We start from the raw sequence: 23757 nt of genomic DNA on the forward strand, positions 1-23757 counted from the left end.
ATTAGACTCCAATAATTACTATGTTAATTACAGGCACTGTTCTTGTTTCACGCCATCGTAACTCTATGTTGTTTTATACGTAGACTCAGCTTGTTCTCAACCAAAGCTGCGCTAATTAGTAGGTGCGGTTAAGATTACAGAGCAAATAGTTATCTCGCACTTGTAGATACAGTAATGAACTAAATATGAGAGTATATTAATTCAGGGAAATATTGGAGAAACATTATCTTATTATCAACTAGTGTTATCAATGTTATCAATTATCATCTGAACATAATCAAAACGTAATGCACTGTTTTCCACACTGACATTGTTTCAATATTGTTTACGATTATGTAGCAGTCGCGTTTCGGTGAATGTAGGTATTGTGAGGAAACTGAACTAATTTTATTGAGGCTGGTTTGGATTGTCAGTCTGCAGTCGATTAAGCAAAAAAAAATGTTTGGCCAATTCTTGCAATTTGGTAGAATACCCAGTGTCATACTTTCTGGCAGTGACATGGTATGTTAACAGCGGTGATAGTACGAAAATTTTACGAAATGATATTTATTTATTTATTTTATTTTATTTTAGTAGGTACACGCAGCACGCAGCACACAGCACGGTTGCAGAGAGATACCTTTCTAACGCGAGAGCCAGTTGTAGGTGACATCGAAACCCTTAGAGAGACCATGGTGGAGCGGTTGAATTTGTCCTTGGAAGCCGTGTCCGAATGGGGCGAGGCCAACTTGGTTGGATTCAACGCCACCAAAACACAGGCGTGCCTATTCACCGCAAAACGGAGCCAGTTCACCTTGGCTCCCACTTTCCGGAATGTGTCCCTTCCCGTGACCAACCGTCTTGAGCTTCTTGGTCTAAGTCTAAAATCGAACCTAAACTTCGGGTCGACTATTGAGTCCAGGGCTAAAACTGCTGCCAAGAAACTTGGTGTCCTATTTAAGGTGAGGCGGTACTTCACGCCGAGTCAGCTTCTCTCCTTATACCAAGCACAGGTCCGTTCGTGCATGGAATACTGCTGCCACCTTTGGGACGGTTCCGCCAAGTATCAGCTGGCGGCCCTGGACTCAATAGAGCGCCGGGCTCATAGACTTTTAGGCGATGACCCAGCTGTCAAATCGAAGTTACAGAGCCTCGATCATCGCCGAAGAGTCGCATGTCTATCGGTGTTCTATCGGATACATTCTGGAGAGTGCGCACAAGAGCTGCATGACCTGATCCCACCATCCCCTTTCCATCATCGGACATCCAGGCGCGGGGAGCGAATGCACCCGTTCGTGGTTAGTATTCCATTTGTCCGCACAAAACGATTTGCCTCGTCTTTTTTGGTAAGGACGGCTAAGGAATGGAATGCGCTCCCGGCATCTGTATTCCCTGAAAAATATGACCTCGGTCTCTTTAAAGCTAGAGTGAATAGGCTATTACTGAACCGGTGAGCTACATCTTAGGCTCTGTCTTCACTTTCCATCAGGTGTGACTAGAGCCAATCGCCGATCAGTTTATTATAAAAAAAAAAAAAAACAATAACATAATGCAGGCAAACAACATTGTAACATATTTCTTACATAAGCAACTTATACATTACGACATACATCGGAATATTGTATTGTACTTATAGAACGAAATACATTGTATTGTCTGTTATTCATAAAGTGTATCCGTGGACTCGAGGCCGAGGACAATGTTAGTGCACAGTATAAATCAAGGCATGGGATTGCACGTCGCGCAGCAACTTAATCTCACCTGCAATGTTGCTGGTATACATCATGCTTTATTACCGGGCTGCGCGTTGTTAGAAGATTGTCTATGGCTTGAACAAGACACATGATATCGCTCCATAATGTTAGAGGGCTTACATGCAACCTGAGGGCGCTGGAGCCTCTAATATGTAATAATATTAATGGAAGGAGATTAATTTTCAGAGATAACTGAGTAGGAGTTTTGTCGTAATTCTGTTGCGGGTTTGTCTTTGTTTTTAATAGATTTTAGGGTTCTGTACCCAAAGGATAAAAACCGGGACCTTATTACTAAGACTCGACTGTACGGAACCCTCGGTGGGCGAGTCCGACTCGTACTTGTTTTATAAACATGTTTTATATCATTACTTTTTGAACTGAACTTTTTTAGGCGGCAACTCAACAATGGATACGTAAGTTAGTTACGTTTTTGTTTGAAGAAACGCCACTTTTGACACTGACATATCGAATCCATATCGTACCTAGACGTAATATTTGACGTATCTTAAAGTTTGTTACTTTCGCATTTATAATATTAAGAAGTGATTTACAGATGATAATACCTACTACAATTCAGGGTTCAGGGGAGAGCACATACCGGGTGTGGCCTGTAATACGAGCAAAAAATTAAACTTTAGGCTGTACTCCTCATACTGACCAACATTTGTTAAGAACGCAATGGGTCAATTTCACCAAACGAACATTTTTGTCTAATTTCCATGGAATTTTGAAATACCAACATTACACAAAAAAAAATATGCTGAGAATTTGATAAAAAATATAATAAATATTAATTTTCTTATGGGATAAAAATATTCATAAAACTATAAAAGTTATTTAAATTTAAAATTTTGGTCAGGGCACGGGAATTAGTGTGTCCATGGAAATTAGATTTTACTAGGACGGAAATTAGAACACGGCACGGGAATTGTTTTCTTAACTTATTTTGGTACTTAAAACTATTATTTATGTATATTTTAATCTACAATAATATACTGCAACCATACTGAAGTGGCATCGGACATATTTACCTTCTTTAATGTTAGTTACGAACGACAAATCTACGAAAGTATGTTACACTAAAAACTACGTATTTGACTAATCCTTTCCTTTATTTTAATGGCAACTAATCTCTCTTTCTTAGTAAAATGTACATATTTCAAAACAATACTTTGAGTAGTTTCGTAAACTTGTCCGCCTTTACATACAAAACTATTCATTAAAAAGTGTCATTATGTATCTGCATGTAGATAGGTACAAGGTGTATGATCTGGTATATGGTCTTATAGGAAATGATACTAAGAAAAAAATAGGGGCACAGTGAGAAGAAGTTATTGTGTAAGTTAATCTGAAGAAATCGAATATGCTGCCTTCATAAATTAATAACCCAAAAAATTGTTTGAACACATATGAGGTAAGGTGGGGTAAGACTATCACCGGGGTAAGACTATCACTTGTATGGAATCCTCATACTGTTAGTCTTGCCCCGATCAAAATAAACTAAGTTAGTCTTACCCCACCTTACTTTACATATAGGTATACGGGGTGTCCCTGCCCTGCGGGAAAATCTTCAAAGTGTAGGTTGGTTAAGTAATTTCTCAAAAATATCATAATCTTCCTAAAAAAAAACTGGCTTACAAAATACCCCCTGGCACTGACTAAAATAACCGACTTGGTTTCACATTACATCCCAAAATTTTTTGTAGTAGAGTAGAAGAACTGCGTTGCGAGATTTGCATATTTTTACATGAATTGAAATGATCCCATCTCTTTTTGTAGGCTGTCCTTCTTTTCGGGTAAACATACCCATACCATACTGATACTATGTATATACATATCATAATACATCTTTATTCATACTCACATCGTCCATCGTAGTGTACCTTTACTTTCCCTACTAATTGTAAGAACTAAAAGGTAACGTTGTTATCGCATATATTTCTATAGGATTACAAACTTAATTATGCAGTTATATTTAGAACGTGACTAATATTGCAGTATTATTAGATTTTTATTAGCTTAAAAACTAAAACCTAATTACGTTTCAAATTTGGAACTTGTGGGTATGCTAGAAGTGCCTTAAAATAATATTGATTGAGAGTGATTGTGCCAGTGACAAAACTAAGGGATTTTAAAGTGTATTAATTCTTAGACTACATGCTCAAATTAAATGTTATTTAGATAGAATGTTATTTAGATTTGATGGTACGGCCGTGCCACTTTGTTTTGCTCGACTTGGCGGCGGCACTGCCGTGCCCCCAGATCCTTTGTCCTTCTTCAGGCCTCAAACTATCTCCATACCAAATATGTATTATCAAGATGATATTGTTTCAGCGGCTTAAGCGTGACGAGATAACAGACAGACAGACAGAGATACTTTCGCATTTATAATATAGTAAGAATAGGATATATGTATTTAATTTTTCTTGTACCTATTAGAAAAGCTCATTTATAACAACTAATCTATTAAACGAGCAAAATTCTTGTACATATTTCGGGGATCTCGGAAACAGCTCTAACGATTTCGATGAAATTTGATCATGTATGGGCGTTTTCTGGGATGAAAAATCGATCTAGCTAGGTGTCTCTGGGAAAACGCGCATTTTTGAGTTTTTAGGTAGGTATATGTTTTCCGAGCAAAGCTCGGTCTCCCAGATATTTAAACTTTATACGGCTTACGCTGTCAGCTGTCAAATTTACAAAATAAAACCATTGTAAATTTGATTCATTTTGTTTCATGTAACCTTAGGTACGGGTATTATAATATGTAATAATTCCAAAAATAGTTTTATGTTTATATTATATTTTAATATTATAATATGATAAATGAATAAGGTAAGGTGGCGTAAGACTAACAGTACGAGGATTCCATACAAGTGATAGTCTTACCCCAGTGTCGTCTTACCCCACCTTACCTTACGGATTAAAATTGCCCGGGTTATTCGGGTCCACCCTGTAAGTATGTACTATAGTACTTATACTAAAAAACCGTTCATAGATTTTTGTGCATTCTCTGAGATTTCCTTAAATGTAAAATAGAAAGATATACTATATATATTATATAGATATACTATATATTATTACATATAATATATATTCAATGCCAATATATATATTTATATGTAATAACAATATGACGTAAACATTGCCAATTAACTTACAGTGCCCCCAATTAAAAAATTGTTGACAATAAATGTAATACTTTCTAATTCCCGTGCCACTTAATCAGCTGTTTTAGGTAAATATTCTATGGGAATTAGGGCACGGAAATTAGAATTCGTAATAAAAAAATTCGCCAAAAATTTAAATCGTGTTTAACCAAACTGTTATGTTATCGCTTACATAAAGATACATAAAGGGCTCCTAAATATGACAATTGTTTTTGAAAACCTATATGGGAAATAAAATTTATAAGGGGCATCGAAATTAGAAAAAAATTGTCGCCCACCCGGATTTCGAAATACTTATGCGATTTGCTCGAACACGCCGCGGCTTGACGTACATCCGCTTGCATTGAGAATCAGCCGAATACTGCCAGTACAGGTGAGGCGGGACACGAGGCGGTTCAGATACAGACGTCGGCTGTGAGAGCCCTTTGAGTTTTGCCGACGAAATTTTACTCGCGCGCTCGGACAAAATTTAAACTTCGATCACGAGTTATTTACCACAATGAAGTTAATAGTGTATGTGCTCAGTGATAGTAAATATCATCTAGTTTAAGTATTTGACACAAAATTAGTGATACTAATGTAGAATTTTTCGTAGGATTTTTCATTATGCTCAAAAGTAGATTCCGGACAGGGCACGGGAGTAGTAATTTGAGCCTTTAGGTATTTTTAAGTGTACTCTAAAAACCAATTAATCAGTGAATTCATATGGAACCCGGTGTGAAAGTGTGGCTTCTTTATGTAAAAAAAAAATGGTAAGTATTATTTGATGCTAACCCGCGATTTTCACCACGGACAGAAAAAAAATCGTGTTCAGAAATTGACCCCAATGTATTGCGAATTTTGTTATGTTTAAGGCGTGACAAGCAACGTCAATCACAATGATGTGGCGTGGCGATGGCGTCCATTGAAGATAATATTTATTTTGTATAAAAAATAGGAAACCTAAAGACTTCATAATTTTTTAAAGTTGTTTAACAAAAGTGTCACCGTTTGAGGAGTACAATCTATGTTTTAATTATTTGCTCATGTTACAGGCCACACCCGGTATATAATCGTAGTGCGACATAAAATAGTAGAAATTAAATAAAACGGACGTAAAAAAATCCACATTTAATTGTTACCATGTTTAAGCCTTTTACGTCAAAAATTACTAATTTATTTAGGGTAAACGTTGCTCGAAGCAAAATTATTGCTTTATGAAATGCTGGCTGTTTGTTTGTACACCGGACGGTCTGATTAAACAAGCAAATGTTTTCCTAACTAAGTTCGCAAAACCTAGAGATGGGACAAATAATACCTAATATAAATCGTTTAATATAATTATTAATTACATAGGTACCTATAGGTACTTACTTACGAAATTTAGAATCATACATAGAGAGACCTACATGAAATTTAAATGTTGAAATTTTTAGCCAAGAAATCCGCTACGAAATAATAGATTTTTGGAGCCTGAGAGATTTTAGTATATTAATTATTTATCAGAACAATAAGTTACAATTTCAGGTTAAAACAAAGCTCCACGAAACTACATAGAGGTACATTTGAGTTCACTATTTTATACTTAAGTCTTTATACTGATGTATAAAGACTTAGCAATGCAGGGCAATGGTATTCTGGACATTTGGCAGGCGTGCGCGCATACGAAACCAACACGTTGAGGCCTTTTGACACTTTAATGAGATGTAAGGGGTACATCGAGCGGATGCTGGCCTTGCCCGTGTCATGGGACGCACGCAGAGGCAGGACCCGCCAGGGTGTGAGTTGTATTGAGACTTGATGGAAACTAAGATGGACTTAGCTATTCGGTATCGTCTTGGGTCGTCCCGTTCGTTTTTCGTCTAGTTCTTAAATTAGTCCTATTCTGCTTTCGTCACTCATTCTACATTCGTCACAATCGTCGGTGGCTTTCAATGTAGAATGAGTGACGAAAGCAGAATAGGACTAATTTAAGAACTTGACGAAAAACGAATGGGACGACCCAAGACGATACCAGCTATTCGGTGAAAGTGATGGACTAAATACTGTGCTATGAGATAAAAAAACCGGGCGCTTGCTTAGCAAAACGGTAAGCAATTTTAAACTTCTGGCAGAGGGTGACTTCCTGCCACAAGATGGACCCCCACAAAACTATTTTTATATTCTAAAATATACATACATCTGAGATTAGAGAATACAATAGTGCATACTTCCCATGCACAGGACACTCCACAGGGGAACATTTTCCGTAAAAAATATCTAAGTAAATACTTTTTGAAACGGTTTTTTTTTAATTATTATTTTAAATCTAGTTTTTTTGGACTCCAGTAATATATTCCCAGGCAAAATGTTAAGTAAATAAAGTAAACGTTTCTTAAGTGTCCTATCTCCGTAGTAAATATCCAGGTGTTTCTGACTGCCATGGCTATTTAAAGATATACCTACTCAAAATTTATTAAAAATATACCTATAAAATCTTAATGATGAAATTGATGAAAATTATTTTACAGAATTCTCTTTTAATCCTAATCTACATGTGCCGTCCAAGAGACATTTAAATAATTTAATCGATATTCATAACAAAATACGTATTAACTCTTGCTATGAGCTGACATTTATATTGTAAAAACAATATACCTAAAGTAGGTATATCTATAATTTTATAGTATAAATGTCAACTAAGTATTAATAATTTACAATTTTTACTATTTAAAGCCTATATCAATCACTACCCATTCCTAGAACATTTTTATCTCATTGTTCATAAATAATAAAGTTTCAAATTTCCGCACGGTTGTTTATGAAAGCTCACCAATTCGTTACTTTATTTGTTTAATAAAGCTCGAACGAGCGCCGCCTGTGTACATTGGAGTATAAATTACCTTTAATTTAGGTGAACGATCCAGAAAATATGATGATGTAAAGTTTTCATTAAACTTTATTAAAACAGCAGCGGGCGTTGATTGTTGTATTATTCATTTCTTAATAGCAAACAGTCGCTGGGGCCCACTGAGATGAAACTTGATAAAGGTGTTAGATTCATTGTGGATTAGATATTTATATACTCAGCTTAGCTGTGCAATGTAAACAGTTTGTTGTTCACATCTTTACATAGCCAGTAAGGTTTTGTGCTGCTTAGAGATACATCACCTAAAAGTCAATTCTATGAGAGATAATCATTAATTATTCAAACATATATATACTTTTATAAAGTAACGTGCCACTAGGTAAACTCGCAAATGAGGAATACTCCTGATGACCATACATTGGCATGCCTCGTATCCGTTAATGGATGTTTGTTTAATTAATGTGGAGTTAATTACTACATGGCCTATATTCGCCTTCACTCTCTAACACCCTTTTAGACCAAAAACCGTTGGATAATATGTATACTAAAATATTTTTGTTTGAAACTTTTAGTCCAACGGTTACACAAACCAGTCTATTTAATACAAATTGTAGGTATTGTTTTTCCTATTATAAAATTGTAAAACGCATGTCAGTCAGAGTTTAGTTTTCCCAATAAAGTCTAAAAATGGCAAAATAAAAACCAAGTAACGTATGCATGTCCGGCTGTTCTACTCTACGGGACGCATTTCTGAACCGATTCTCGTGAAATTAGGGGAGCAGGTTCGATAACAATACTTATACTACACTGTTCTTTTTTCAAACTCATTTAATTTTATTGCATCCTTAGCTTAAATTACGTAAATTTCTCTACAACACCGGTATTCTAATCAATTTTATTTCATTCTAATACGGTCGTAGAGCTATAGGGCCTGTTTACATACCTATTGATTAGTGTTAAGTTTGAGTTAATATATTTGTCACTTAACAGAAGTACTATTTGAGATGATCGATGTTTGAAATGATATTGATAGGTACTTATCTCAAAATTTTCAATTGTCTTAATTAAATACCCGTGTTACAACAACGCCACATTACAAAAATGAAAACGAACTATAAAGCCATTTAGATTCCTTGAATGTACTTAGTAGCCATACCCCGAAGTTACAAAAATCACGGTGTAGTTTGTTTGTTAGGTTTTTTTTTTTTCAAAATGGCGGGACAATATAGGGGATCTTGAGGCAGGTATTAGTGTAATGACTATCAAAGTTATCAACTTACAATAGAAATAGAATGGTTGTGTAGAATCGTCATTAGTTTGTGGTCGTCCACCTTCGCCACGCGCCATCGTTGTCCTTATCTGGAAACAATAAATCAACTTGTTAGCCTTCCACTCCTTGCTGATACTCCATTTATTTTGAGACCGATAACTCACATTAATTTCATATTATTTATTGCCCAAATGATTTGTTGGTCGTAGCGTGTAAGATAAGTGAAAAAATATTTTAATGACAATTTTGTATGTTTTGTAACTACAACACTTTATAAATTATTTTGTCGAAATAATAATACAAATTTATAATAGGATTTTTATTTAGTAAACAAATGTAATACAAATAGAAATTAAATTATATAATTATAAATTAGGTATCTTAATCGCGTGGCCCTTCGTGCAATTTACCTAGTAAAATGTATGTACAGTCTGTTGACTGTCCTCCTCGGTGATCTGCGCTGCGCTCCGCCGGTTTGCGCTGGCCTTTAGGCTCCATGTTGTGCTTTACAATAATTATAATGTAGTTAACATCTTGCAATAATATGAAAAGCATTAAATAAATAATGTGACATTATATGAAATCTTGAATTGTAATAACACAAATGATTACGAGCATCTTACTCGGTTGGTAGTATTTTTTGGTTATTATCAAAGTGTTCTTTTAAGAACAGCCTAACTAACACTCGATTCCCCAACTTGCCGGTTGGCCTAAGGAAGGTTGTTCTGTTTTTACAGCATATTGAAGTCATAACATGCACAGTCGCTACGAAACATAACGATCCGAATGTATCTCTGTCGCGATACTGTACCGCTGGGAGTCACGAGTAGGTAATAAAAATTCCGGCACGCGCGTTACCAGTGTGCTTCGAGAAAGTAATCCGCGAAGAAATACAGCCGCTACCTACTGGTTCCACATTTGTAACTACGAAATCTCCATTTCTCTTTGACTTCCAGTCGTTTCAAAAGCCACTGACTCCCTGGTGTGTCGTATGAAGGCGACACTCATAAAAATTCGCCGTGCCGAAGTTTGGCTTAACGAGATGCCGTTGGTGAAAGCGAGTGCAAATTTATTTTGTATAACTATCCCTCTATTTCAACCGATAGTTTGGAAAAAGTTGTCATTCGTAGGTATGATCAGATCAATGCCACGAGTTCGTGTATTGAATAATATTTTTAAACAGCAATCATTAATATTATGTCATTCGGCTGTAAGATATATCTAGAAGAAAAGTAATGGCGCTTGTAATGTTGTCTTGTTTTTTTATTTTTGTTATGTGGAGTCTATGCACTTAAGTGTATTCTAATTATGATAACAGCATAGCAAGTGTATTCTAATTATGATAACAGGAAATGAATGAGATCTGGAATAGATATGGATCTAATGTGTCAGTATCAAAAGAGACATTTAAGGTTGAGGCAATGTCACGTTTGACACAGACAGATAAGATGCAGGTATCTAATCCAGATCTAATTAATAACTAGGATCATGCGTTAGTTTGCGGAAAATCAAATAGGTAATTCAAAACAAAATTAGTATTAGTTAGGTAATCCGCGAAATAATAACGTCTCCATGTAAATTTTAGTATTAACCCGCTATGCTAGACAGTTAGTGCTAACCGGTTATACTTACCGTTATAGTTAATAAAGTAATATTTTTGTTTTGATTAATCCACATCAAATTGATATCAATTATGATACCATGTTATTCAAATTAAAACACGCGTGTAAGCTTAGGATGCTCACTCGATACATAAATAAAAACCTATTTATAATAACTTGTAAGCGAGCTTTGCGAAAAATTATTTGTAAAAAGATGGTATTAACATTTAAGCAACTTTTAAAACGTATTAATAATACATTTTTTTCATAGGTAAGTACCCCCCATACGGCATACAACTTATTATTTATTAAATAAGGAAACTGATGGATGGATGGAGTAAGCTCTCTAAGCTTAGGTACCTACCTACTTATTTCTCTATGGCCCAGGTAATAAAATAATCTTCAATCTTCGCGAGAATATTTAAAAACATAAGACATAACATTTTCATCAGGCTAATAAAGAGGACGTAAAATAGGACCAAAACGGTACCTACCATATCCTTCATAAAGCACAATTAGCAATTCCGGGGCCCACGTGCCTCCCATAAAATCCCCAAACAAATTGCATTTCAATTAAAGATCTTTATTTATGAGAGTAACGCTGCATTAAATCGCGGATGATGTCTCCAGCGAACCTTAGCTTTCTTCTTCATTAATAAACAAAACGAGGGACAACCGTCCACTGTGCACACGGAGTTATGAATTAAAAACTCAATTTTTGGAGTGCGCTGCGCGTAAGTAAAACCAGAACCTAGTTATTGTTTGTCCTATATAGGTATTTCTACTACGGAGGTTACAAATAAACATACGGACACCTGGTGGAAAGCGGTCACTACAGACGCCTAGCCAAAGTTTAGGTGGAACTGTTAACTCAGATGCCTACTAATCATTATGCAGAGGCGGCCTACAAACCACTGCTTTGTGTTGAATGATGGTACTTAAAAAATCGTTGTATTTAAAAGTCAAAATGTGCTTGGAATATGTCGAAAATTTCAATTCCATCAAGTAAGTTATAATTATAAAACGCAGAGTTAAATTGGATGTAGCTCCGTGGCGTTGGAAATTACTAGGTTTCGCGGAGTTTACATCTTCTTTCGAACGGGCGTTTTAACGAGTTCTTTTAATTGCCGCTACGTATTACTAGTACTGTTTGCTTTCGCCATTCTTATTTATGACAGAAAATAATGAAAGGTTTATTCTTTATTTATTTATTTTTTTACCAAAATTTAAATTTGCGAAGTAAAAAAATTTTTTTATTCAGTTGCTACTATACAGATACACACACACAAGACAAGTGCAGGTAATACTATACTGCAATTGAATGGATAAACCATCTGGTAGCAAATTTTCTTCTTCAGGAATGAGTATATTTTAGGCATTGTCTGTTTTATTCATACCTACCGAAAAGATTACCAAACTCTCATTACTGTGGGGACTAAATGAATTCGGCTTCATCTCGCACAATTTTAATTCATCCATCAAGTCACCGAGCGACACGACAAGCACCATGTGTTCAATTTGAGCTCTGCAGCGTTCACATTCACATAACAAACGTAATTTGCCGTCTGGGTGTAGAAAAATCTATCTTGAGCCTTGGTAATATGTGTTTGATTCGTTATGTTTCAGTGTTGTCGTTCTCCCTGCGTGTGTCTGCTTACTGTACAGCAATTAAGCACTTCCTTAATGGCAGAGAAAAAGGTTATAGAGCTGATTATGACATATCACAATGCTTAGCGTTTAGGGATAGCTATTCGTAACGTTCGACTGTGATGTTATGTGCTTTAAAATTATTAAAACAGTTAGTGTCCGTGCGCCACATAAGGGTACTTGGGTGAATCGAATACCTATTGCCGCAGTCTAGTTGTGAAACGTGCTCAATAACGTCAGAACTATTAAACCAAAAGAACCAACGTCAATGGAAACGGTTACAATTGGTCGTTGTATTTATAATGGGAATCTATTTCACACGAATAATAAGGTAAATAGTAGTGAAATAAAGGTCAAGGTAAGTTATTGTGACGTAGGTAAAAAAAATAACGAAAGCAACTGGAATTGCCTGGTACTTACCAGGCACTCAAAACATGACTTTTATAATAACACTGCAAAGCTTCACTTCAATGCAAATTCTGGAAGCAATCAAACAGAGACTCAGCTAAAAGTAACATTTTCAATACATATTGTAAAATGAAAATTAATTAACCTCGTCCGCGTTTGTTTGTCAATTAATATAAAATGCTTATCCTTTTTCACTCAGATGGATATGCCTCTGGTGAATTGAATGATATATGAAGATTTAACAATCGTTTCACATTCGAGAAATATCTGTTATAAAAAGAGTTTCATTTTGCGCACAGTTTTAACACGCACACTGTATAGTAAAACTTTTCTCTACTTGGCAATATCAAGCGTATTTGTTTTTAACTCTTGCTTATTTGTAATATTGTGTTAAAATTTGTATCTTAGCAAAAAAGCATTTGTTACAAAATGTTTCAGAATAGAAGTATTATTTCACTTTCAAACTGTATTTTGAATAAATTTTATTCGTAAATATTAATCTAATTTATTTAGATTAATAAATAACGATTCCAGTTGGCATAGCAAAGTCACTGTCGCATAAGGTCTATTGCAGCTTTAATGCCCTGTGGTTTGGATTCCGTCCACGTACGGACGTCACCGTAAAAGTGGTCGCGCGCTGGCACTGTTCAAATTGTTTTCTACCCACACTACTCACGCTGCAGTTAACGCGCCAACAAAGTGCTTCGTAAATGCTAAACATTTGACTCTGTATCATGTAACTATGTATCTACTCATGTTTAGTTCCATAGTTAGTTAGAATTACCTACCTACAACTATGTTTCAGACTAAAGTCATTGCAATCTCATTGCAATAATACCTATTATTTTTATTAACCTTGAACTTCTCAGGTGTGGGAAGGTAAAGAAGAACAATGATAATTTCATTTAAAACGGGGTGAGTATTTGTCTTTGCTAATAAAAAATTGTTTAATTCACCGACAGATAAAAAAATCATGTTTTTACACCAATTCTTCCATGTTAAAATATTCAAATATTCCAACGGCACACTTGAGCCTGTAGCTTTAGGTCGACATTTCGGAATGGAAATAGACTGTTCGTGCCGACAAGGGGAATCGTATTCGACATTTGACGCAAAATGATGATGCAAATTTCAGGAAAATGCTAAATATTATGCGCGGTTAAGTATCAATGGTAGCTTTCGTATTGGTTATTCGCGTAGTTGTGGTTTGCAGGTATTCACACAGCCGAATGTGAATTATGGCTAGGAAATGCAGTGCGTTTATTTATCCTAATAACTAGCCCACATACATATCTGCGGTGGTTATATCGGTTTTATATTTGTTTTCATAGGTTCAACAGGTACATATTTGATGAGAAAAGAAAAGTCTCATTCAGTGAGTTAAATCAAGGATGAAGTTGTGGGTAGCAAAAATTTAATCATACGCGGTAAAAAATAAATACATAGTACTTAATACTTAGTACTGTTTCACACTCTAAATCAGTCTAATTTTTTTTCTTCAATTCATTTACTTTTATTTCAAATGCCCTCTCGTGTAACCACGATGTAAACAAATTTAAAATCTAAAAGTGGGTAGCCAAAGGAGTTCTCCATGACTCGGCAGAGTTGCATCGCATAGCAAAGCTGCAGATTTGAATTGCATATCTTGACGAGACGTATGCAACGTCAGAAAGTTACTTTGCTGCATCGTTTGCTGCATAAACTTTTCCATACCTATTCAGTTGAGTGGCCTACTTAGTAAAAAAATATGAACGTTATATAATTCTTGAAATAAAAAAGGAGAACCGTAATTTTTGAAATTCTTCATTTATTGTAAATATAATTCTATGTATCTACATTTCTAAATATTTGCCAATATTTTACATGCACCTAATAGAATGCTTTGTAAAATATTTTTGAAATATGTAATTGTTTTAAACTGTGATTATTTTAGTATGCCTACTTAATGTTGCAAAGAAAATTCTTAGATTTAAATTTAGTAACCGTAGATTCTAAAATATAATCCTGTTGTTAGTGAGAGGTTCAAATGCTAACGCTCAAGGTGGAATTAATTTTGCTACCATATCATGACACATATTACTTATTGACACATATTGATTTTCACAACACCTATGCGGATAATATTATGTTTCAAAATGTTATATAAACTAAAAAAATTGTATGCACGTAATCGATTATAAAGAAATTATAATGGATTACGTATGTGTGTAGTAGAATACAATAAAAATCCTCTTTATTGCACAACCTCAATGAAATATTTACAGAGATACATACTTTTAATTATAATTGTTTTGCGTCACTTATCTTGTAACCAGAGAGGATAGAGACACTCTTATGTAGTTCAATCTTGAGTTATCAAATTTGCTCGGTTTCAAATATAACTGACTACTCGCGCCAAAGAAGTGGAAGCGTGCTGGGTCCATAACCTGCTATTTTTGTATGTATTTAGAGTGATACACGCAGTGAGAAGTGAAACATTTAATAGGTATATTATTATAAAATTACACTATATCACATCACAAGGAAAAATTATAGTCTAGTGACAGGAAGAAAACGAACGCCACAGGCATTGAAATATTTTCAAATTCAAATAATTGATGGCCAGCGTTATACTTCCAACACTTTTGAACCTTGCCCAATAATATAACTATTACACAGTTACTACCTACAAAATGCAGCGTTCTGTGTCCCTAGGTGAAACTTGTATGAATTGTTAAATTCCATTTCTGAAAAGCTTGATGCGCCTCAGGCGTTCCTACTTCGTAACTAGAAATTAATTATGTAAATCTAGAATCTGTTGCCCCTAACTCTATAATAAAGGCAGGCGTCTTAATGACAAGTTGGTTTAAGTGTTATAACTAGGTTCGTCTGACTGCATTTAGCTTTATTTATTGTATTATAATGTCAAATATTGTGTTAAATTGGTATCTGATGTAAAAGTGCTGTCATATCTATATAAAAATTAAATTAATACACTGAGTATACTTTGTATTACATATTACATAGGTACAGAACATTTTTATTTATTATATCTCTTAATACGTACCAAACTTATTAAGAGACGATAATTAAAAATATACCAAACTTATAATTCACAATATTATTAAACAGGTAAGGTAACGATTTTAGTTTAAAAACTACATATCTTTGCGCTACACACCAGTAACAGCCTACGAGTAGAGGAATGTGCTGTAGTGCCATGCAATCGGATGCGTATCGTAATCACCCTTATAGATATTGGACAATGTTCTTCAATGTTGTTCAGCTTATGCTCGACTTTCATGAGTATACACGCATGAGTAAAAGTGATATAATTATACTGGTTGGTCGGTTTTCACCAAAGCTAAGCCGAACTTGAGGTACGTTTGCGTGGCGTTAAAGATAATTCAGAAGTGATTGTATTTAACTCCCCATGGCTTTAGCTTGCTAAAGTCCCCAAGACAAACTCCAATTAGCCTGCACTGCTAGTTTGTTTTAAATGTTTCTGCAGAGAAGATATAAATTATTGGGACAGTTTAACTTAAATAGTTCTGTTTCTGCTATAGAATCTAACGTATAACTAAAAAAACTGTTTATTTATTCCATGACGGTGGCAACCTCATAAAAAGTTAATAATCATCAGATATACAATATTAGGAGTATTATTTTCCTATTGGGCCTAAAAAGAATGTAAACAATCAACACCACGTGACTTGGTTACCTAACCACTAGTTCCTATTGTGCGAAAATATTGTAATTTATAAGGCCGAATGACTAGGCGTGTGGGGATTTATATACGCAACAATTTACTCGTATTTTGTTTAATATACTATCTTAAGATCTTAAAAAATATATATTATATTTTTTATTTTAAATGTATAATAATAAAAGTATTCATACAAAAAAATTGTATACAACATATCAAAATTGGGGCTGAGATTTTATGTAAGGTAGAAGTACTTTGCTCCACATTGAAGTGAGATAGCGTTGCTATGCCTTAACGGTGTTTAGATGAATATAAACAACAAAATATTACTTACTTGACCTGCGATTGAATGAGAAATTATATCCTTTGAGGCTTGGTTTATATCTAAATGATCATTCAGTTAGCCCTCAGTTATATATCCGTCTCTGATTTAGTAAACTTTGAACTTCGAGGGTTGGTGGGCCCGTTATCTTTTTCTCACGGGTATTATTGGAGATTTGAAACAGAGTTGGGTGATTTTGCATAATTTTGGAAATGATTTATCTAACTGCTCGCCTAATGGAATAATAAAATTGAAACGATAGACGACCTTTTTTCAGTAGCCTTGAATTATAATGAGTTGTTATTTATGTTGCGAATCAATATTCACGAGAATTAGGCGGTAAATAAAAGTAGAAAATGCTTTTTTTAACTCATTTGCAAGACATTTATTAGCAAGTATAATTATACGATGGTCTTGTCTTTTTGTTAGCATATCACAAAAAATTTACTTTATATAACACAAAAAGTTGTGTGCTTCAGGTAAAATTATCTATAAGTATCACATTTACATACTCGTATTATTAGGTATAGCCCCTTCACAACATTTTTTTGACTATTGTTTTGACACTGGATACGGTCGTTTGTGTAATCGCCGTAATCGGTTCACATTCCACTTTTCCTTTTCTTGTTTTCTAGTAGCTATTATAATGTTTAAACATAGGTACAAACCTTATTAGCTCAGTCATCCTCATCTCAAGCCTAAAAGGGGTCAATCTCGGGAAGAAAGATAAACTTATGCTCTATATTTTATACCCAGACGTAAACATCATTGGAATTGTAGAAACAGAAAACGATTTACCGGAATAACTTCCGATGCGACGCGTACAGATTTATCTCTGGTTATTGTCAATTTCCATAGTAAAATGAGCAGTAATGCAGCTGTCGTTGGAAATGGACTGCCACCTTAAGGCAACTTTTAGAACGCCATAATAAAGGTTATATACAAGTGTGAGTCGTATTTAAGGGAAAAAAGTAACTATATAGAAACTTACTAATACTATATAATTTTACTGAATGTTATGCCCTAAATGCTTACTTATTTATTTCGCAAACTATAAGAATTCAGGCCATAGATAATATTCTGTAAAATGATATCTACTAATAATACAAATAAACGTGCATAAGGATATTTGATTTTCAGCTAGGGATGCTTTTACTACGGCATTCCGGCTAGGAACTTTCGCAGTAGGTATTGTACCTACCTATGGAATTTTTGTGCAATTTTTTTTTTGGGGTAGGCTGAGCTAGTGATTCTGAGTAGAAATTATTATGAACATGAACGTAACGATAATATTTCAACCCATGCTTGAGTACAAAAATAGTTACCTACGTTAAACGTTATATATAATATAAACCACTAAATGCTTGGTTATTGAAACAGGCCGTTGTAGGTATCACTGCTGTGTTATATGTCATAACATTGAAGGTGCTAATCAATGGAGGGGAGGTAGCATTAGTCATAAATTACCCATATGTATGTTTAATCTGTGAGGAATTTTGTATTAATTATTACGAGTAGTAGGTAATTTAGAAAAAAACTTGTTCTTTTTACGCTATAGAAACTTACTTTTAAATAAACAATATTGTATGTAGTATGAATAATTAAGGCCAAAATTTATCAAGTAAAGAATCTGAACAAATGGAAACTAAATACGTGCTTTGGTATTAAAGGATAAAACAATGTAAAGAGATGTCAGACTGTTCCAATAAAAAATAATGTCAGTTGGGAACACGAAAAGTTAGCAAAAACGCGATTCAGAAAGTAAACTCAGGCACCTACTTACCTCCGGGAGCTTTAATGCAAAATTGGATTTCGTGGTCCATTAATTTTCAATCTGTGTGATTGCAGTATTCGAGGTTCGAGGTTTGCTTTTTCCAAAACGCCTGAATCGGGGACACGGAATAACAAAAATGCTTAAAGGCGAAATTGGAATGAATATATTTGCAAATATTTACTTCTCAACTTACTTAGCGAAACCTTTTTATTTAAGTATTTTATTTGATCTTTTTTACGTTTCCCTTAATGTTAAAGTTTTGGTAAAAAATAGTACCCTCCTTCTGACGCAACCGAGTAAAATTATACCTATTATATGTCATTCTGAAACTGAAAACGTATTACATACTCAAGTCGTGCGTGTAGGTAATAGAAAAATTGTTCTTGCTGATTTAAACAAAAAGAAAAGTTTATTGCATCTTACTATATACTCAATAATGTATATAATCAAGTTTTTTACTTGAAAAAATCTTTGTCTAAATGTGTAAACAGAATTTTGTATCAAACCAGATTGAAGAAGACTGATAGACACGCAACAGGGTACTCTCGCGCCGGCAGCTTTCTCACGCAAAGGATTGCTAGCGCTATACAGCGCGGGAACGCTGCCTACGTGATGGGCACCTTACCGAGGGGCCTAGGCCTAAACCTTATAGGTAGGTTTTAGGGATTTTTTTGTTTAATAAGTTAAGAGTACGTTCATCTCAGTGCTAAACTTGTGATAGCTGTTAATTTTTTTTGTGATTGACTAAATGATCATCCATATAGAAGAATTCGAAGTAGTAGTAGTAAAACACTTTATTGTACAAAACAAAACAAGAAAAATCACATTCGTCATTAGGCGAACTTATTCCTACTGAAGAACCTACCTATTACTAACGTGGTTTTCGTATGGAAGCCGGAATCGAACGTCAACCTTGGCTCCAAAATATATTAAGTCACACAATCTATTTTCTCAATGTGTTTACACTGGCAATTGTCTCATGAATTGTGAAAACACGTGAAACGGTGAGTACCTAAGCTTCGATACGTTCCTAATTACAAGCTTTTATTTACTTTCACCTGACCGTTGTCTGTCTGTAATCAAATCTTGCAAGTTAAATTTGATCCACTTCCCGGTTTCCGATTGAGCTGAAATTTTGCATGCATGTATAAATCGGATGACAATGCAATATTATGGTACCATCGAGCTGATCTGATGATGGAGACAGGAGGCGGTCACAGGAACTTTGTGATGAAACAACGCAACCTAATTGTGTTACGGTCTTTAGAATTATCTCGAAGAGTATTAGTTGTCTGTCGTAAGAAAAATACAGTCAGCTATAAAAGCTTGTACCAAAAACGAAATTTTTGACAAAATTTTATTTGTAATAATAAGTTTTGTTTTCCAGAATTCACATGTATGACCAATACCACAGTGTATAAAACAATACATTCATTCGACGAAGCAGTCTACACAGGACAACCGTGCGAGGGGTGGGTCGCGGGCACCCGAGCTGCATACATCGCCATTGTTAGTAGCTCGGTACTACTTACAGCTCTTACTTGTCTTATTTGAAATGTGCAGTTTTTTGGGCAGTTATGTAAAAGTGTGTTTTCTTGCGCGGTATTAGCATTTCCGCAAACATCAAAGGCGTCGGTCCTCTGTTACTTTTTACATTAAGCCAACTGCATCATGTCTTCCTGGGTGAAGTGACAGATTTTAACAAGATTAGTTCCAGTATGTAGCGTGCAGAGATCGTAAGCAAACAATACATGATAGGTCAGGAAATGAATGCTCAAAAAACGTTGTAGAGGGAAATGCTAGGAACACAATTTTTGACTCCGTAACTTTGTTTGGACTAGTTAGGAGGTGAACATATCAAAAGTCCCCGGCTGTAGCCCCGGTGCTGGGGGGTAGAGGGGGGTAAGAAGGTCGAATTTTTCGGTTTTTCATTGATATCTTGGAAACTTTGCGTCTTAGCGACATGACTTCTAAGACAAACCGAAAGCTGATAAAATTAGTTACAAGTTTTATCCTGTCAAGTTTTTCGATATCATGAATAGTTTTTGAGATACCCGCTCTTGAAAGTTTATTTAGGGATTGTAATTTTATCTTGATATCTACGTCAGTGAAGCTGTTAGGCCATGTTTGGTATCATTTTCGTATAAATCGGGGGTGCTGAATTCATTTATGGTATCACATTGACACTATTCCGAAGTAAAACCAAAATTTAAAAAAAAAATATTTTTTTAAATCCCTCTTCACGCTTAATCTGCTGAACCAATTTCGTTGAAATTTGGTATAGAAATAGTTTCAGTCTCGACACAGGACATAGGATAGTTTTAATAACCAAAAGCATCTTTTGAAGGTATGAAAAGTGGGGTGGAAGTTTGTATGGGGAGTCAATAACCGCTGAACCGGTTTAGATGAAATTTAGGATGGTATACATCTGTGATTTAGATGAAAATGATACCAAACATGACTTCAAACCTTACCTTAAGCAGAATTAACCTCAGGAATTCAGTTTCGTCGATGAAGTTGAATTCCCCCCATACTCCAGTTCACAACTTTAAAGGATGATTATTGAGATAAAAAGTATCTTATGTCCTGTCTTGGGACTCGAAATATGTGTATACCAAATTTCCATTGAATCGGTTGAGCGGTTTAAAAGTGAAGAGGAATTTAAAAAAAAAGGTATTTGTTTAAAATGTATATGTTATTTCTTAGGAATGGTGTCAATGTGATACCAAAAATGAATTCAGCACCCCCGATTTATACGAAAATGATACCAAACACGGCCTAGCAGCTTCACTAATGTAGATATCAAGATAAAATTGAAAGCCCTAAATAAACTTTCAAGAGCGGATATCTCAAAAACTATTCAAGATATCGAAAAACTTGACTGAATAAAACTTGTAACAAATTTTATCAGCTTTTGGTTCTTAGTAGTTATGTCGCTAAGACGCAAAGTTTCCAAGATATAAGTGAAAAACCGAAAAATGAGACCTTCTTTCCCCCCTCCACCCCCCAGCACCGGGGCTACGGCCGGGGACTTTTGATATGTTCACCTCCTAACTAGTCCAAACAAAGTTACGTAGTCAAAAATTGTGTTCCTAGCATTTCCCTCTATAACTTCTTATTGCTTGGCCTATGAGGCTAATTCTTATTTCACAATTTGTTGCAATGATATTCTTGTTTTGATACGACCTAAGGGTATTTTCACTTAACTAACAGCCGGTTAGCAATCGTCACAAAACTGATTGTCAATGTCAATTCCCATACCAATAACCGTAACATTCCCATGTCCGGAATGTTACGGTTAGACGTTACTGAAACACGACTTAAGTCGCGCTCGCGCTTTAAAGTACAAGTTAAAGGCCTGCGCAAACCGGCGGAGCGCAGCGCAGATCACTTTAAAATTAACAATGTATATTCTTCCCTATTTCAATTACATTCAGGTATAAATTTAAATGCTTTGAGACCGACCTCGGAGCATCACGGAGGATTGTTACTCCGCGGCATCAAGGAGCACGTTAGAGGATACCGCGGCGGTAGGCGCCGGCATGCTGCGGCATCCCCCGGTATGCGCCGAGGCATTCCGAGTACGCCGGAGCAGCACCGGGACCGCCGTGGCTACGACGCTACGAACGTAACCCGTAGCACTTAGTGGCAATGATTGTGTTAAAATGAAAATGCCCTTAACGACCGTCATTTACTTATGTAGCAATTTTCGTGGCACTTTCGAACTGTCGTAGTGCGCTATCATCTCTTACCGACATGCAATATGTTTGTATCGATAAGTTATACTTTAAAATACCGGCGGTTTGGCGACCGGTCTGGCCTAGTGGGTAGTGACCCTGCCTATGAAGCCGATGGTCCCGGGTTTCAACTAGTGGTATGGCTACTTATCAATTTCATCGGATTTTTTTTAATATTATCGATATAATGTATACTGGTAGTCGATAAGTTAGAACTTACTATGGAAGGTCCAAAATGGCTTGATAATTCCGGACTCTGGTCATTAGGCATCATTTGCGCGGCAATAAAAGCAATACTGGAATCAGTTATGTAACGCTGCCATACATGACCCAAAAATTTTTTATTAAGCTATGAGCTTCATCACATCTGATATTTGAGTAATTCTAAGCATTTCTAGCCTGGGGTGGGGGGGAGGGTGGGGTACAAAGACGGCCGCCACCCGTCATCTTTAAAAAAAATCTATTCTGATCCTGGTGGGTACTTGGGCAAGTTTGGTATCATTTTCGTATAAACCAAAGACGTAGAATTCATTGCTGATATTTGTTTTTTTTCAGTTTCATAGTAATTTTACAAGAAAAACGTAAAAGGGTGAAAAATTTGGTTGGAGATTTTTGCTACGCGGAGCCGAAACTACAAAAGATAGAAAGTTGAAATTTGCACACTAGATTACATTTATAAAGTGTACAAGAGATAAGAAGCGATTTTGGGAAATTCAACCCCTAAGGGGGTTAAAAAGGGGATGAAAGTTTGTATGGGGTTCAAGTTTTATTTTAAGCTAGGAATTTGAAACTTCGTAAAACGATATATTATAAACATACAAGAAAACTAATTTCAGCGTTTTTGAAAATTCATCCCCTAAGGTGGTGAAAAAGGGGTTGAAAGTTTGTATGGATATCAAAAAATTTTTCGAACGCGGGACTTGAATCTTTGTATTTGGGGATATTATTAAAAGACAGGAAAAGTAATTTCAGCGTTTTGTAAAATTCATCCCCTAACAGGGTTAAAAAGAGGTTGAAAGTTTGAATCCATTACAAATCCGAGTAGACACACATTTCTTATTGCCTCCCAGGCTTGAAATGCTTAGAATGACTCAAGGAACATATATGATTAAGCTCATAGCTTAATAAAAAATTTTTGGGTCAACTTTATAACTGCCTCCACTACAAGAGAGTTGTCTAAAGATACGAATTTCATTGCATTTTGCGTAAACCAATCAGCGTAAGCGAACGTCGGGGTCGTATCAAAACACGATCAAAACCATCACAAACCGTTAATGTTGAATCAGCCTCTGTAATGTAATTAAATGTGCTGAACACACAGAATTGTTAACGTGCATGAGGTAACATAAGGGGACGCACACGGAGCCTTAAGGAACTCGTGCCTGTGCCTCTTCACTTAAACAGTTGATATCAAACATTCCCGAAAATATTTCTACGCCACCACACCTACACCATGATATGCAACCGGTGTTTATTTACCTATGAGTTGGAAAAAGTTCAATAATGCGAATGGTAATGAGGTTTACAACAGTATCAGAACGAGTAAGTGCAAATATCCGGTTGATAGTAGAAACGCACCGTGT

The 23757-nt window shown here is 35.4% G+C and overlaps 1 protein-coding gene across 1 annotated transcript; it reads left to right on the forward strand.

The window, feature by feature from the left end:
• Positions 1-671: 671 nt before the first annotated feature.
• Positions 672-1925, forward strand: LOC134671229 (uncharacterized). The gene is made up of 2 exons (XM_063529395.1): positions 672-1277; positions 1920-1925. Exons 1-2 carry the CDS (start codon positions 672-674, stop codon positions 1923-1925), a joined length of 612 nt encoding a protein of 203 aa, XP_063385465.1.
• Positions 1926-23757: the final 21832 nt, after the last annotated feature.

Source organism: Cydia fagiglandana, chromosome 1, assembly GCF_963556715.1.
Source record: "Cydia fagiglandana chromosome 1, ilCydFagi1.1, whole genome shotgun sequence".
NCBI classification, from domain to species: Eukaryota; Metazoa; Arthropoda; class Insecta; order Lepidoptera; family Tortricidae; genus Cydia; species Cydia fagiglandana.

Coding starts and splice junctions, on each gene's coding strand:
- LOC134671229 (XM_063529395.1), top strand. CDS start 672: ATGGTGGAGCGGTTGAATTTGTCCTTGGAAGCCGTGTCCGAATGGGGC.